The 16,892-nt window shown below is 39.0% G+C and overlaps 1 protein-coding gene across 1 annotated transcript in view; it reads right to left on the bottom strand.

Moving 5' to 3' along the window:
- tlcd3a (TLC domain containing 3A) overlaps positions 1 to 16,892 on the bottom strand; it is a 37,440-nt gene that overhangs the window by 11,984 nt on the left and 8,564 nt on the right. The window contains exons 2-3 of the mRNA XM_005725363.1: positions 10,185 to 10,271; positions 4,828 to 5,047 (exon numbers count right to left, since the gene is read on the bottom strand). Of these exons, the coding sequence (XP_005725420.1) occupies positions 4,828 to 5,047; positions 10,185 to 10,271 (307 nt within the window). The remainder of the gene's footprint in view (positions 1 to 4,827; positions 5,048 to 10,184; positions 10,272 to 16,892) is intronic.

Below are 16,892 nucleotides of genomic sequence, written 5' to 3'. Positions count from 1 at the left end.
ACTGCCATTTTTGCTGATGCAATAGCTTTCATGCATGACATGTCATAACCTGTCAAAACAAGAACAGTACAGGCTAACCAGGCCAGGCCAGTAGCCATAACACACAAAAACTAGACACTTAAACTGGTACACCTAAATGAAATGCTCTTCTTCCTCCTGCACTCAGCCTGCTGAGAAAACTCTACCAGCTCACGTATTACATGTGCAGGCCCAAGTAGCATGGTGCTGATGAGTGAGGGAACCGGAGAAACAAAAAGGGAGGTGAGGAGAGTTTAGAGAAGCGGGAGGATGACTGCAGCTGGAGCTGAATAATGTAAGGTAATGTGATCTCATGTAGCCACTGTAAACAAAGGCTTGGGTTTCCACTGCACCTGGCCTGCTAACCTGGGATACTACTTGGAAAAGAGAGTGGCTATGTTACATGTTCTGTAAACTCTGGAGTCTGGAGAAAGAGCCTGCGCAACATAATTCAAATGTTTATACAGAAAAAGAAAAAGAAAACAAACCTTGACATTTACTCCAGCAAAATTCCTAATTTTGTTTATTAAATGGTCAGAAATAACAGGAATGTTTCCTTATACTTTGCAAATAATTTTTAAACTTCCAGTGACAGAGTGGGGTCGAATCTCATTCATCATTTCATTATATTTTGTAGTAGTCAGGCCATCTTGTCATTTTTAAAGTGGTCTTAAAGAATAGTTATTTTCTTTGGACATTGGCTGCTTTCCCCCCCACTCAGTCCTTATAAAAGACCGAGTAACAGAGCAATGTGTTTATTTTGTTTTGTTTATCACGCCATTGAACACTGTCATCCAAATCATTTGATCACAAAAAAAAGCACCTAATTCAAGGACTGAATCAGTGATATGTCCACACATAACAGTCAACTAAGCAATGAACTAACTAGTTTCACAGATATAAAAATAATTTTTAAAGCATCAAGGTGATTCCCAAAGAGCTAAAAAGAAGAAGTGTCAGGCGGAAAAAACTGCAGCCATGACAACAGGTCTTGTGGAGTGAAGGATCTAAATGTGAAATTTTTGGAGGACGTCAGGAGAGACGTTAGTGTCTACAGCCATCTGTAAAACAGGAGGTTCTACCATGGTTTGTGGTTGCATTTGAGCCAGTGGTGTTGAGGATTTTCTCAAAATGGACGGATTTATGAAAAAGAAAAAGTACTGGCAAAATCTGATGCACCATGCAGCACTACCTGGAAATTACAAAACAGTGGCAGCTGCTTCATTTCTCAGTCTGACAACACACTGCAAATGGAGTAAAAGCAAATAGACAAACACGCAGTGGAACACTACCCGTCATGGATTGGTTCCCCCAGAGCCCAGACCTCAAAATTACTGCAGCAGTGTGGGATCATGTTGACGGACAATGAAGAAAAAGGCAGAAACATCCAAATAATCCTTCAGGAAGCCAGGACGTATTCCCGAAGACTACTTGTATAGTGATCACAAATTTTCCTGCCGTGGGCTCAATAACGTCTTATATTATCTTATCTTTTGACCAATTCAGGCTGTTGAAAAGTGGACTCAAGTTTAAAAGTTCAGAAGTTTGCCAGTCACAACTGCATTGAAAGCCTCTGGTCAGCTGCCAGCTTCCTCCAATAACCCATAATTCACTATATATTCAGTTTATATATGTCTTACAGGCCTCGGTATTTTTAATGGCACAGAGATTTTTGCCTGGCTGCCATTGTTCTCCTTACACTCATATTTCAATAGAAAATAGACCCTTCGTTCCTATTCCACATCACCACTTTGAAACGCTCACAATTCAAGGATGCAAAGGACAAATAATACATTGCTTGCATTTGTTCAAAGAAAGTAATCAATAATCACTAGCTGGGTGTTCTTTCTTTCCCAGCTACATATTCCCACTGGAAAAGCACTTGTTCTACATTGAAACTGGTCTGCATCCTCTGAATGGATCAAAGAGTTTATTCAAGTAGTAGAGTTTAGGAAAGAATGCTCATGAATAGAGTTGATTTAGTTTTGTATTTCTTACTTATTTATGCTTTTTATTGCGTTTTAAGGTGAAGGATGTCAGTGGGGCAGTTTGAGCTCTTGTTGGCAGAGGTGAGAACACATGTGAGTAGGGAGAGAACTCATTTCATAGAGTCGATCGACCCGGAGCAGCATCTAGCTGTGTGTCTGAGGTAAAACAGCATTATTCTACCATTTCCATCTCATTGTATAGTCCCTACTGGTGCAGGTTTTGAGCTATAGCGGACTTGTTCCCAAATGCAGTCTGATTGGTCAGATGTGGATTAGAAAAATGTCACAAAAATGTATTAAGATTAGGAGAGTCTCAAAAATTACTTTTAAAGTGAGAAACTTTTTCACAGATTTTACATGTCCGGTGTGCAAAGGTCTTTACTTTTAGTTGTGGTGACATGGGTGGTAGTTACCCAACTGTAAGATCTAAGAAGTTGCACACAGTATAATATAGCAATACAAATTAGTTTATGGGTGCAGCCGGCTAACAATATTTGCTTGTGTTAACTTATAACTTGGCACTCCACCCTTTCACCAGACTATATCGCACCCAGACTTAGCTTTGTAGATTTGGGTTTACATACTATTCACTCACAACAGTCACCACTATGCTTAACTTTAACTTCAACATTACCAACTTCAATATTAGCAACATCTTTTACTCCCCAAAAGGCATCTAGGAACAGCTTCAGTAACTCTTTACAATTATTTCCATTTTGTTGTGTCACATAAAAAGCTGTTCAGTACTGACTCCGTACGGCCAGTGAAAGGACTCTTAATTAGTTTAAGCCACCTATTTGTAACAGAACTGACACCATCATTGTTTCTGTGGTTTCCTTGGTCCTTCTAAAGAGGAAGTAAAGCACTCTGCATCACAGCTTTACTGATAATGATGCTTTCAGACGCCACTACGGGGAATTCAAAAAGACACAGATGTTTGGTTAAGTATGAAAATGTTGTGTTGAAAATTTGTTTATACGTCTGCTTGACTCCATAAGCAACAAACAGCCTTAAAAGCATGTGCAGCAGTTCTGAGCTAGTGTTTACTGTACATTAACAAAGCGGTGAGATAACAGATGTTATGTGGAGGTGGATTAGCATGATGACGCACGTCTTTGATATAACTGCAAACCACTTTCCAAAGCAATTTTTTTTAATTATGAAGTGAATTTTTCCTCTTAATTCCAAGCAGAAGTCCATTTATTGTCCATTTATTTCAACTGAGGTTTGAAAAAAAAGGGCCTTGCGGATTGAATTTTTTTTTTTGCCACCACTTAAGTAATCATTAGGAGATAATGCAGCTTAAGGCAAGAATTGATTTGAAACCACTGCACAACATTAGAGTACTCAGTAATAAAGTATTACTGGCAGTGAACACTTATTAAAGAAGACTGAAAGAGAATACTAACCCCCTTTAAGATGAATCTAGTGCTACACTGAAATAAACTAATGCCTGACTGAAAGTACAACACATTTAACATCATTAAATTCACAGAAACATAACATGAGTTCTGTGATTTATTAATAATTTAGAGCTGGATTCCTCAAATTACTGAATATGGCCCATTTCCCTACATCAATAAGGAATTAAATGTTCTATTATGGAAAATACCAGGAAAAGAATAAAGTCATTATATGTTAAATGCCATTTTTCCTTTAAAAAGTCCACTCACAGGCAACGTATCTCTGACCACTCATTTTTTGCATGTTTTAATTGTACTTGTTTAACCCCTCTGAGACTTTACTACTGAACAATGTCCTCGCTCTTACTTTGAAAGGTCAGTCTGCTAAATGGTGAGTTCCAGCCTTTCATGCCCTTCTCATGTTTCCCTCCCAGGTGGTTTGTGCTTCAGTTTGCAATTGAGGTGCAAACTGGTGCACATTTCAGGTGGATCAGGATGTTGTGTCAAACATTCATTATTAGTGCACCTGCACAGAAGTTAATGAGTGAAATTTGAACTTACTATATTAGCACACAGCAGAGGCCCTGACTCAGGGTGAAGAAGACACCAGTGCAGATGCCCAGCACTTAAAGAACTATCAGTGTAATTTATGGAAAAGCTAATAGTTTTATGGCTTCAGCTGGACCAGGGATGTCAAAAGTCCACTGCACAATGCTACTGACCTGGTTATGCTAGCCATTGTCACTGTCTGAAAAGGAACACCTTCACAATCACAGCACCAATGTAGAGGTTTTTCTGAGTAGTGTGCTCTGGAAAAGTTGCAAGCTCGTGCAGCACACCTCAAGCGCCAAATATAAATGCCCACGGTGTCACTAACCAATGCAGTGACTTAACATGGTGATGAGGAAGCTAAAGAGGCTCTTGTTAAAAAAAAAAAAAAAAAAAAAAAAAAAAAAGAATACACACCCATTCTGACAGATACATGGCCTACCAAACGTTCAATCTGAACCAGAGGCAGTGAGACTCTTTGTTGATAGAGGCAAGCTACATACAAGTGGGGCTTTCTGCAAAACACAAAAACTACAGACCCCATGCTAGGTTCAGATGCTGTGATATGCTATCAAATAGGTCTACAAGCAAAAGAAGTGTTAACAGATGATACTGAGGGGCTATTTCTCACAGATATGAATCCAGGTGTGTCTTATAAGTTTGGCTTCTCTTTGAGGTAGCATTGTGTTGGAAAAGAGCTAATTATATATATTCCTAAGCTAATTGTATATTCCTTAAATTATCACATATACAAATATAGCAGTCTATCACTAATAGTACTTGCATGTATTAGTTATCTTAATTATTTATCTGTGGTACTAAATGCCATCTCAGCCCCTCCCTAATTTTTCCCCATCGGCCCTCCTCACCAGTGTGACAGGCAGCAGGATGGTGAGCAGAGCGATGTGATGCAGGACCAGCAGGAACTCCTTACGGACAAAGGAGTTTATGGTCCTCAGTGAATGCCGCTTGTAGTCCTCATGCCCTTTGATGTGGAAGCGGTAGTAGTGACTGAGGTACATGGCAAAGATGTCGTACGTCATATAGGGGACACCGTACCAGATGACAAAGTAGGTGGCCAGCCAGTGCCTGAGGAAGACAAAATAAAATTGTTATCAGTGTCTACAACTAACAGCAGAATCACCCACAGGAATGCCTCTATCGAAAATGGATGACCATGATGTTCAAATAATTGAATACTCATTATTAAGAAGTTGAGCCTGCTATCACAATGCGGGTAAAAAAAAAAAAAAAAAAAAAGACCTTTCATGAGATGCAACTCGTTTTGACCAATTGCCTATTTTACATGGTGATATGATCCCTGAAAGTTTACGCAGAGTGAGTTTTTTGACATTTTCTCCAGTGAATGATCTGAAAACACATTAAACATCCAGGGTATCAGTGTGTCTCCATTTCTCTACAACATAGACACAAAACTGAGGAAGTTTTGCCACTGAAACTATAATTTTACATGACACAGGCTATTGAAATTAAAAAAAAAAAAAGTGCTGAACAAGTACATTAATTTTACTTTTGTTTGTAACGGGTATTAAACTGATATGGCTAGATTTTAAAGTTTAAAGCTTAAGTGTGTTTTTCAGACCTGAAAATGTTATATGACTGCACAGTTTGCTTAAGAAGCTATAGAAACTGAGGTATATTTAAAAAAAAGAAAGAAAAAGTCAAATACAGACTCGTGCCTTTGCACTCTGAGAGTCTGTAATGTGGAAAATATTCAGAATATAAAAGTAAAACTTTGCTTGGCTTTATAAAATTCATCAAAAAAAAATCTTGCCTGATCCTGAGGGAGTCAGGTGGAAGGCTTTAAATGTTTTTTATGGAATGACCCGTGTATGTTTGATTTATTTATATAAAAATCATGAAAAAATCTTTACCAGAACTATAAAACCATATTAATCATTTACCAGTCTTACATTCACAGGTCACTTTGTTAGGAGCACCCATTTAGCTGCTCATTTACACAAATATCATGGCTGCAGTTCAGCACATTTATGGCTCTTTTCCACTCACACCAATTCAACTTGACTCTATCCGATATTTAAGTGATGACATATGAACCCTGTTTCTGGGACCAAACTACTCTATGTTTATTAAGGCTGTTGTGTTTTTAACATGTTTTAATGCTTTGTATCTTGTCCTATTTAATCTCAACAAGCCCCTAAAAAGGGCAGTGATCACTGTCGGCCTCTCTTGGTTTTTATTATCACTGTTCATTTTAAAGCTCAAGTTTTAAAACCTTACAATGTAAGTACAGCCCAGCCCATGCAGCAGTATATTAATGACTAACCTCGTATTATGGATGGATTATCTCAGTTGTTCTCCTGACTGAAGTTTGGTCCGTTTACAGCATCCTGCCATGCGATTGCTTTTGTCCCTAACCTTTGGGAACCTTCGCATTAACTTTTATCAAGTGGAATAAAGTCAGAGTTCATCCTCAAGTGTGTTTATACTGCATTATGCTAACCATAGCTATGTAGCTAGCCACCACGTAGCAACCCTACAAACGTCACTGCTGTTTAGTTTCCTGTCTTCATTTATGTTGGAAGTGATAGCAGAGCTGTATATTTTAATTTTTTCAGAAATCCCCAAGTCAGAACGTAGTATATTATGTTTGGGTGGAAACTAGCAAGCTAACTTCCTGCTAACTTCTAACTCCATTAAATTTCATAAATTCTGTTTTCATGGATGCCTGGATGTTAAACGTAATTACCCAGTTGAGCAGCCACACTGATCATTTTATTAAAGATGAAAGAATTTAGACCGTTTTTAACTTTCAGTGATGTCAGTGTTCGTTTGACTTTGGGACCTGAAGTGGAGTTTGGACCCGGAAACGGCTAATGACGTCAGACTTAAAGACCAGATTCGACTCAGCTCAGTTTCAGTAATTACAATTGAGTGCCACCTCAATGTGGGTGGGGTTGTTATAGAAATGCGGCGTTAACTCAGGGAGCTTGGAATCCCAGTCGAGTAGGTACCAAAAAAAAAAAAAAGTGCCCAATAACAGATACTACCACCTAAAGGAAAATCCTAGTAAGGCCGAGTAGGTGCCAGTGAAAAAGAGGCATTAGGAATTTGGTTAAGGGGAGCTGCTGAGATCCAAATGGAGTAGGAACGAAAGGTGATTTAACTGACTTTGTGGTGTAGTTATTGGTGCAATGGTGTGGGGGATATTTACTTGGAAGACTTTGGGCCCCTTAGTACCAATTGTGCACTGTTTTAACACCACAGCCCAGCTGAGTATTGCTGCTGACCATGTCCCATCCATTTACAACCACAACACACTAATTTTCCAGCAAAATCCAGGAAATCCAGCTGCTTCCAGCAAAATCAGATGCTGTGTCACAAAGCTCAAATGATCTCAAACTGGTGTCTTGAACATGCCATTGAGTTTATTGTAATCAAATGGCCTCCACAGTTTCCAGATCTGAATCCAATAGAGCACTTTTAGGATGTGGTGGAATAGTAGAGTCACATCCTAGAAGTGCATCTGACAAATCTGCAGCAACTGTGTGATGTTATCATTTCATTATGGACCAACATCTTTGAGGAACGTTTCTGCTCTATTAGGTGCACCTTGCTAATGCTGGGTTTAACCTTTACAGTGGGCAGTGAATATAGAACAGAAGGAGGCCTAGGCACTATCACAGCATTTAGTCCTAGAAAAAAAACATGTAAAAAAAAAAAAACAACAACAAAAAAAACAACAACAACAACAACAACAAGACATTTACTTTCAGTAGATTTAAATAAAAACCTGCACTTTTTTTAACCACCCTCTGTCCCGTGCAAAGCATCGGAAAGCTTTAAGACAAGCTTGTGTAAGTACAGTAAAATCAACAGCTTGGAAAGCTCCAGTAGCCTAATGAGCACTGATTACTGTGATGGTTAATTATGTGGACAGAAAGGAGTGAAGCTGCAGGGTAAAGCTGAGCTACTGACCCCTGACCTCTCACTGGCTTCTCTAGCTTTTAAGGTCAGTGGATGGAGATTAAGAACAGTAAGGCACAACAAACAGCTTTGGGAGGAAGGAAGGCTACATGAGCTGATTCTGTAATGTATGTACTTTCTGTATTAAATAACACAAAAGAAAGCACTAGTCCCCCAGACATACATAAAACAGAACTGCCTGGTCTCTTTCTTATTTATGTTATTTTTGTTCTTATGCTCTGTTTTCCTACCTGTTTATTAGCACGATTATTTAAACAGATATGGACACATACATGTTAAACTTCTACAATGGCTCTGGTTTGACGGAGCTTAGAAATTATTAACTTTGTGAGCTGATCTGAATTCAGGCCTGGATCCAAGAATTCTTGGAAGGAATCTTTACCATTCCAAGATACAAAATGTCTAATTATGCCCTGTCTTTACTCATTTTTAGAGTGGTGGTCATCTACAGCCTTGGTGGCGGTATGCAGGACTGCTCAGACTGTTTCAGCAATAACAACAAGAAAAGCACTGGCCTTCTCATTTGCACCACTAAATGAAGCTTTGTTTATTATAGATTACAACAAAGAAATGGCTTTCACGGCAGCCCTATAGCTCAGTGCATTCCTAATTTTGTTTGTCTCTCAAATATAAAGTATAGAAAATATTGTTAAATGAGGGAAAAAGCACAAGTAATTAGATACACAGTGTTTGCCAGATCATATTAACCACTTTATTTGGAGCTAATGTTAGAGTCTGGCGAATCAGGTGCGTTTGAGCTACTTTAGTGGTTCTACTGCTGTTTATACAGTGAACACCACCATTTCTGCAACTTAACCACTAAAGGCTAAAAGAAGGGACAGGTTGCGATGGAGAATTAGAGTATTTGTGGGTCTAACTCTGGAGTATAAGCCCCCGGGTTAAGCACACGTCACAGGACAGCAGAACTGAGCAGCGTTGTGCAGGAATTAAGCTCTGTGGGTGATTTGGAGTGGGGGGGGCGCAAGAGATTAGCAGTCTGAAACTGGGACTGCCAGGGTCTGGTCGCTGACTCAGTGAAGGATTAATAGGCTGGCATTAACCTAGCGTCACACTTTCCTCAGCTGCACAGAGTGGCCAGTGCTAACGCTAACAGTAACTCATTGCCAGCTGGCTGATGTGGAGGCAGCATGAAAGCAGCTGGTTCAATAAGAGAAACGGGCAGACTGCTGCCCAAGGAAAGATACTGACCTATCAATCACAAAGGAAGTTGGTCTGAAAATCTTTAACATTACATGACTGCTTGCATCATATTCAGCAGCAGGGGGAGTGTTTCATGCTATAATCGCAGCGTAGGTACCAGATCTTCGGATTTATAACCAATTCCCAATAAAGTAAAACCATTTAAATATGTGCTGATGAGGCTCTGGTGCAACAACCCCTCCGACATCACAGATTAGCGCATTTAGTCTTCAGATGCTTTGCTGAATGAGCAGAGCCGTTAAAGGTAAGAGCTATCACTCAGATGGGATGCAACAAAAAGTCCTCTTAACATTTCTGCTTAACCCTCAGGACAGCAATGCTGCTTCTATTTCCTGGATGACAAGCTTGCAGTTTCCCAGTTACAATAAAACACCCAAATAATGGACTTTATATCTTTGACGTAAAAACGGGAAGAAGAAATCTCAGCAGCTAAGGTTATGTTAATGATAGGATGTTGTATCGCTAACAGTCAAGTGAGCAGGCAGCCACAGATTAACTAAAAACGGCTGCTAAAAAACAACAAAAACTTAAAAGCACCTATAAGTTAAGTGGGCCAAAAGGAAAAATACTACCTAATACAATCTAGAATTGACAGGACAAGGAACAGTAACCGCAGGAGAAGAGGAGACAAACAGGTCTCTGAATAAAGCGAGGAGGAGCGTGTCGATCAATTTATTTTAATAGTGGAGTATGCAAGTTCACACTTTAGACTGTTTGTGTGTGTGAAGAACGTGAAGAATTAACAGCACGAATGTTATGTCAAAGACTTCAGCGAACTGTGTTAGTGATTATTCGTATTTTCACCTCACAAGCACGCCGAGATTGTGTAGCTTCTAAGACAGATTAAGCAACTTTGTTCACTGTTAGCAGGCTGTGACTAACATTTATGTTTGAGTCAGTGAATCAAAATTGAGGCCCGAGTCTTTGGAATAACAGATCCCACCAAAGGGAGGCCCAGGAAGCATAGCTGCTGCGTTCATGTGTTACCAGTGATAACCAATGTTTCACTAAAGGGGTTATTTACATGAAGTCTCACCTGTCATTAATGACGTTGCCGCAGCACGATGACACGACAACAGCTCCTGCTGTGGTTGCCATGGCAGCATGGATAGAGGACACCAGCCTGCAAAAAGGGAGAACATCGTCACTTATGCACTGGATGGCTGTAACGTGTACCGGTAATAGAAACTTCAGTGAAGCTGATAAAAGTAATATATGTTCAGATATTTATTGTCCCGATTGTGTCTTTAGAAATCTGTTTAATCTCAATATGGCCAGCATCGCAGAAGGAAAACAAAACTTCTTTGAAGTATCTTAATGTTGTTCTGCTGGCCCTGTTAGTCCAAAACTTTAATTCCTTGGTTTATGATCAACATAGCCATCAGTTCAGCTGCACTTTGTTTTTAGCACTAATAGGCAATTGTTAACCTGCCAATATATTAACACACAGCTGAGCCCAGGGGTTTTTGTGAGTCACCAGGGGCCTTTGGGGTTGATGAAGCACAAGTGAGGTCTGCATATAGTTTATGCATGACTACATTACGAGGGTTATGCATTATCCTGTTGGTGCTAGCCAAAATATTTTTATTACATTTTTGGTGAGGTTTCATCCCTTGCCCAGAAGGAGGACCACCAGAACAATTGTGTACACACAGGAAGCTTTCTAGCTGACGGTTAGTTGCTGGCGGACCTTCCAGGCTCCAGTTTTCTGTGTAACCCTGTAACCCCAACTTGCTGTGAACTGCTTACTTAGTGGACCCTCCTTGACCCCAGAAATACACCAGGCCTGCATCAAAGCCAGAGATCATCACATCCACTCAAGCCAAGCCAATGCTTGCAACTTCACACGGCGGTGTGTTTCAGAAGGGCATTCATGACACTTAAATTGGCACTGTGTTTGTCTTTAACAAAACCCATGTCAAGCTGCAGAGCAGGTAAGGAGGTCAGGAAGTCAGACACAGCCATAGTTTTTCAAACAAAACCCTTGTACAGACACAATGCCAAAGATACTGCCTGATATGTCTAATAACAGTTTCATAACAGCAGATATGGTGATAGTTCTGATCTTAAACAGCCAATCAACAGGTGACAGTTTCACATGTGTGGCAGCAGACATATCTATATGTTATCATAGCAAAGATACATGGAAGTATGCTTATGGAATTTCTTCACCAACTATTGGATAAGGTGTATTACTATAGCAACTGTTCAGTCCTGTTGGCTACAGAGCTTGATTGTGTCAGCCGTCTGGATTGAGCCACTAATGAAGCTACAAAGCAGCAGTGTCATTAAGTCAAAACCTACATGGATAAAAAGTTTCAAAAACTTATTCTGGGGAAATTTCCGCATACTTGTGAAATGGTTTTGAGATTTAATTGGTTACCACTGAAAATGAAGTTATGTCTCGCCCGGGGCTCAACACTAATTACCTAAAGAACTGCCCAGAGGTGCTGCCAAGATGACTGCCTAGTGCCAAGACTTGTTTCTATACGCACTTTGCTTAGAAGATTACACCAGTGTAATACAAAAGTTAACATTTGTGTTACTACACTCCCTGTTATTATCATCATCTAGTTTTAAAGTTTGATCTTTGCTACAATTATGAATAAACTCAAAATAAAAAAGGCAGGCGTTGGCTTAGTTTTTTGTGATGCCATGTGGGAAATTATTGGGTCAAATAAAATTCACTCAGATCTGAGCTGGTAAAACTGAATGCTACAAGAAAATTTAACAAATTACTTCAATCCAAGCCAAGTCAAATTATGCGTGTTTTCAATGTGATTACGGTAATAGCTCTAGGACAGGGCAAAGCCCAACAAATACAGGTCAGTTTTACACAAGTGCTGCTTCAGGTGAGCCGCTTAAGATCAGTGTACCGTGATGGGATTAGCAGTACTTGGCTTCAACTTTCCTCATCTATAAACAGACCTGTGACATAGGAGAACTTGGTACATCTTTATTTGAAGTGTCACTTGGAGTGGAGTGGAGAAAGGCATGCACAACATTCACCGGCCTCGCACCTATGAAACAAGTAACTCCTACACTGAGATCTGACTTGTGTTTTATAATTATTTGCTTACGTTTATAGCAACTTCATTACAAAATTATTTTTAATAAATAGTGGCTGTGATGTTGTGATCTTGACGAGTGAACAATCACAGAGAAAGTGATTTTTTTCTCTTGGTTCAACAGATTTATTTTGTCCAATTTAAACAGAAAGCTGGATTATTTCACCAATTAAATTTTTGTGTGTGGGTTGTTGTTGTTTTTTTTTTTTCAAACTATGAATGACTTTTGCTCAGAGAAGCTCGTTCCCTGGATGCTCTCCAACTTGGCAGCACTGACACTAAGCTGCTTTGAAATGACAAAACATGTCCTTTATTCCCCAGCAGTCACTGCGGCCATGACAGACAGCCGCCCATCTAACACAGCGTATTGTTGACTGATTTTCCCAATGGGTCTGTTTTACATCTCCACCTACTCATCAGGAGACAAACACATACTACCAGGCTATGTGTGTTTTGTCTGCCTATGTTTTCCCCCCACCACCCAACAGACGGTATGTACACAGGAAACACATGAACTGTAACTTGTTACAGTTACATAACCCATGTTATGAGTTTTCCAGCTGATTAAATCATGTATTTACAGCAGGTGCAAACAATACGAGACGCAAAAGTCCAAATAAATAAATAATAACGCAGCTAAATAAGGGAAAAAAGAACCTGAGATGGTGTGCATGTAGGGCTGAGCGATATGGCCTAAAATTCATATCGCGGTATATTTGAAGCACGTGCGGTAACGATATATTGTTTTCTTCTGTATAACATATTTTCCACACTATAAGGCACACTTAAAATCCTTTAATTTTCTCAAAAATCGAGAGTGCGCCCTATGTATGAATTCTGGTTGTGCTTACTGACCTCGAACCGATTTTGGCGTGCAGAAATCTGTTAAAAAATGTCAGAGCATTACGGCTGCCATAGTGAGGAGCTTTGCGGAGTAATCTGGGTCCAAAACTCAGTCTGCTTCAGGTCCCAAAGTCAAATGAACACAAAGAGTTAAAAACGGTCTAAATTCTTTCTTTAATAAAATGATCAGCGTTGCTGCTTTACCAGGTGTAACAATTAAGTTTAACATCCATGCATCCATGAAAACAGAATTTATTAAATTTAACGGAGTTAGAAGTTAACAGGAGGTTAGCTCGCTAGTTTACACCTAAACATGACATACCATGTTCTGACAGAGAGATTTTTGAAACTAAGTAAAACGTACAGCTCTGCTACCACTTCCAACATAAATGAAGACAGGAAACTAAACAGCAGTGGCGTTTGCAGGGTTACTGAAGTTGGACTACCTGGTATGTAATGTTGTGCTACGTGATTGCTAGCGACACAGCTATGTTAGCATAACATTAGCACAGTGAAGCTGGAGGATGAACGCCAACTTTTTTCCACTCGATAAAAGTTATTGTGAGGGATTCTGGTGGTTAGGGACAAATGCAATCGCACAGCAGGATGCTATACACGGGGCAAACTTCAGTCAGGAGAACAACTGAGATTATTCACCCACAATACAAGGTTAGTTATTAATATACTGCAACAATATGGGAATAGAACAGCTGCGAGTAGGGCTGCTCAATTAATCTAATTTTAATCACGATTACGATCTGGGCTTTCAACGATCATTAAAAATGACTGAGCCGATTATTAGCACCTCCCTCGTGCTTTACTCTCGCACTGCTCCGTGTGGCAAATCGAGCGCACCTCTCTGCATTTCGAACACCCGTCACAACAATTAAGAGGACCCGAGGGAAGCTCGGAAAGCTAAGCAGAAGTTATTTGGAGAGGAGAGTGACTGCTATTGGTTGAAAGGAGAGGTAAAAAAAAACTTCAGTGGTGTGGAAACATTATGGGTTCGCCGGAGTCAGACGTGGATCAAGTAGACATAGTGTGTAAACTTTGCTATGGTGTCGTAGCTGCACCACAGAGCAACACTGCAAAGTTCACTAAACATAGATGTTTACATTTTTCATTTATTTCTTATATTGCAAACATTTGCACTGTTATCAGTATTTGCACACTATTTTATATTATTTTTTAAAGTCATTATTCAATACATTGTTATTGTTAACCCTTTAAAGCCGGACAGAGCAGCACACTCCGTTTTGCGTAACTTTTTTAAAATCCCTGTAGAACCGGAACCGTGTAAGCTAGCGCAATAATTTGTTTTGCATATGAAACCGGAGGAGTTGTACTTACATCTTATGCCATCAGCTTGTCCTTGGTCACGGTTTCCTTCCACATAAAGCTTTGCAAAAATTGCATAAAAGGGCTTTCAGGAACAAAAACATAATATTCCAGAAACACGCTTTGCCGATCTGACCAGCTGTTCATAACACTTCCCACATTGAAAAAAACTTCAACACGAACTATCGCATGTCCGCCATTTCCTGCCCAAAACCAGAAGTGACGTCATTTTCGCAGAAAATGTAGTTTTTTTACTTGTAGGCCTTAAAAGCCTATACTGGTGTTTTTATAAGTCATGTTTGACTCTTCTGAATAGTTTCTGTGATGCTTAGAACTCGAATTGCACTGCTGGAAATAGTTTATTTTGATGCACATGCTGTTTTCTTTGCAAATTTGCATCACAGGATTGTTTTTCGTTTTTCCTGCAGTATATAAAAATTGCTGTATCTCCAAAATAAAACGATGAAGACACTCAAAATAAATTTCCTGTTGTTGTAAACAATTTTTTTGGTATTTAAAGTTTTGAGGGATAAACCTCTTAAATTTTTCCAAGTAGAAATATATGTAAAAAAAACAAAAACGATTTTTAATTTTTTTGTAGTTTATGCGCATGTGAAAATGTACTTAAGGAAAAAGAACATTTTACTATAATTTTATTTTTTTATTTTTGTTTATTTATGGTTTTAATATTATTAAAGTATCCTTTACATCATTGCGAAAATTAGTAACACTGAAATACTGTTGAACTGCACTTTTATTTGACACCCAGTTGTTGAAATCGTCTCTAACTGGACCTCCTTAAATTGAATATCTTGTGAAGCTACAAGTGGGATAATTACTTAGCCCTTGTAAATAATAGATGAGAGGCTTGAGCGAACTACCAAGGAAAATTATTACATATTTCTTGAGAACTGGGGTACTTAACACTGCACAAATTCTTGGCTATGGACTTTTCATTTTCAATTTTCCAGCAAAGATTAATCACATGTACATATATTAACAGTAATTATATTGAGGTATGGCAAAGATCTAGTCTTTACTAATGCAGTGTTATAGAGTTTACTAAGATTTATTGACTAATTTAATTATTTATCCGTTAAGATATAAGTCAGCTGACTGTTTAACCAAGCTTATTGGTTTCTCATAAACTCCTTCAGTTTCCAAAGGCAAACAAACACTAAAACCATCAAGCCATGGCTGTTCTCCCAGGTGTTACAATAAAGTTTAACATAAAGGCATGCATGAAAAATGGGATTTACAAAGTCTATCTGATTTAGAAGTTAGTAGTTTAAGGCTAACAAGTTGACATCTTAAGATGATATACTGGTTCTGTCCAAAGTATTTCTGTGAGGGGAAAAAAAAGCAGTTACTGACAATAATACTCGAATGGTTTAAGGTGGAGTAGTTGACAAAAATATCTTCTGCATTGTGTCCAGCTACAGAATTAAGCTTAGGTTAATACAAACTGTAAGATGAGGGACAAACTGTTGTTACTCTATAAAAGTCCCTGCTAATGCTTTCATAATGGGCCAACAGAAAGTCTGAGATGAGCTCAGTAATAACATAAGGCTAGTTATTAATATGTTGCTGCATGAATCCTGAACCTCACCAGAACTGTCAGATTTATCCAGACAGCTCCCCAGCAACTTCAAACAGAAGAGTTCGCCCTTATATCAGAAATATATCGATTCTCCTTTTCCTCTCAAAAACACTTTGCTATTTCTGGAGAGAAACGCTGAAACTTGCACTTACACTGTTCCATTAGTTTACTGCTAATTTCTAAACCTGATGCTTTGGGTAGATAAGATTTGTTAGTACTGAAATGAACTGGCTGAGTCTTGGTTTATTAATTAGCTCTTTGCCAGTAAGCCATCCACAGAACCTTCTACTCCCATTTGAACATTTGTGCAATAGCAACCTTATGCTAGTCGACTTAGTAATGTATAGGATCAGAAACAGTTCCTCAGAATGAGTCACATCATCAGAAAAGTGTTAACAGAAGTCAAAGTCAAGGGCCTTTTTATCCATAGACTTCTACGGGACTTTTCTGCATCCACAAGTATCATCTCTGGTTGCCTTTAAAAAGAGTACTTTTCAGAAGCTACGTCATTTGTTTTAAGTGGATGAAGTTGAAAAGGGAAGCAAAAAAATGCCATTCGTGCATTTTTTTGGGGTCATGATTATGATGATAGCACACCTTTTAACGTGAATTGATAGCGAGTTCCCATAGATCCACCAAGGTATTACACATACAGCCACAAACAGTGTTGGGGAGTAAGGGAATACATGTACCGCTGTTACGTATTTAAAATACAAAATCTGAGTAACTGTATTCCGTTACAGTTACCGTTTAAAAAGGTGGTATTCAGAATACAGTTACTTTGTTGAAATAAATGGATTACACTGCGGTACTTTCCTGTTTCATATTGTCGCGGGTCAGGACTGTTTGGGTTTTGTTTGACAGCTACGTTCTGCTGTTCCAGGCGGCAGCGTTA

This window comes from Pundamilia nyererei, unplaced genomic scaffold (assembly GCF_000239375.1).
Source record: "Pundamilia nyererei isolate P.nyererei 1_Seehausen unplaced genomic scaffold, PunNye1.0 scaffold00015, whole genome shotgun sequence".
In the NCBI taxonomy this organism is placed as follows: Eukaryota; Metazoa; Chordata; class Actinopteri; order Cichliformes; family Cichlidae; genus Pundamilia; species Pundamilia nyererei.
This window is presented reverse-complemented; position numbering and strand designations above follow the sequence as displayed.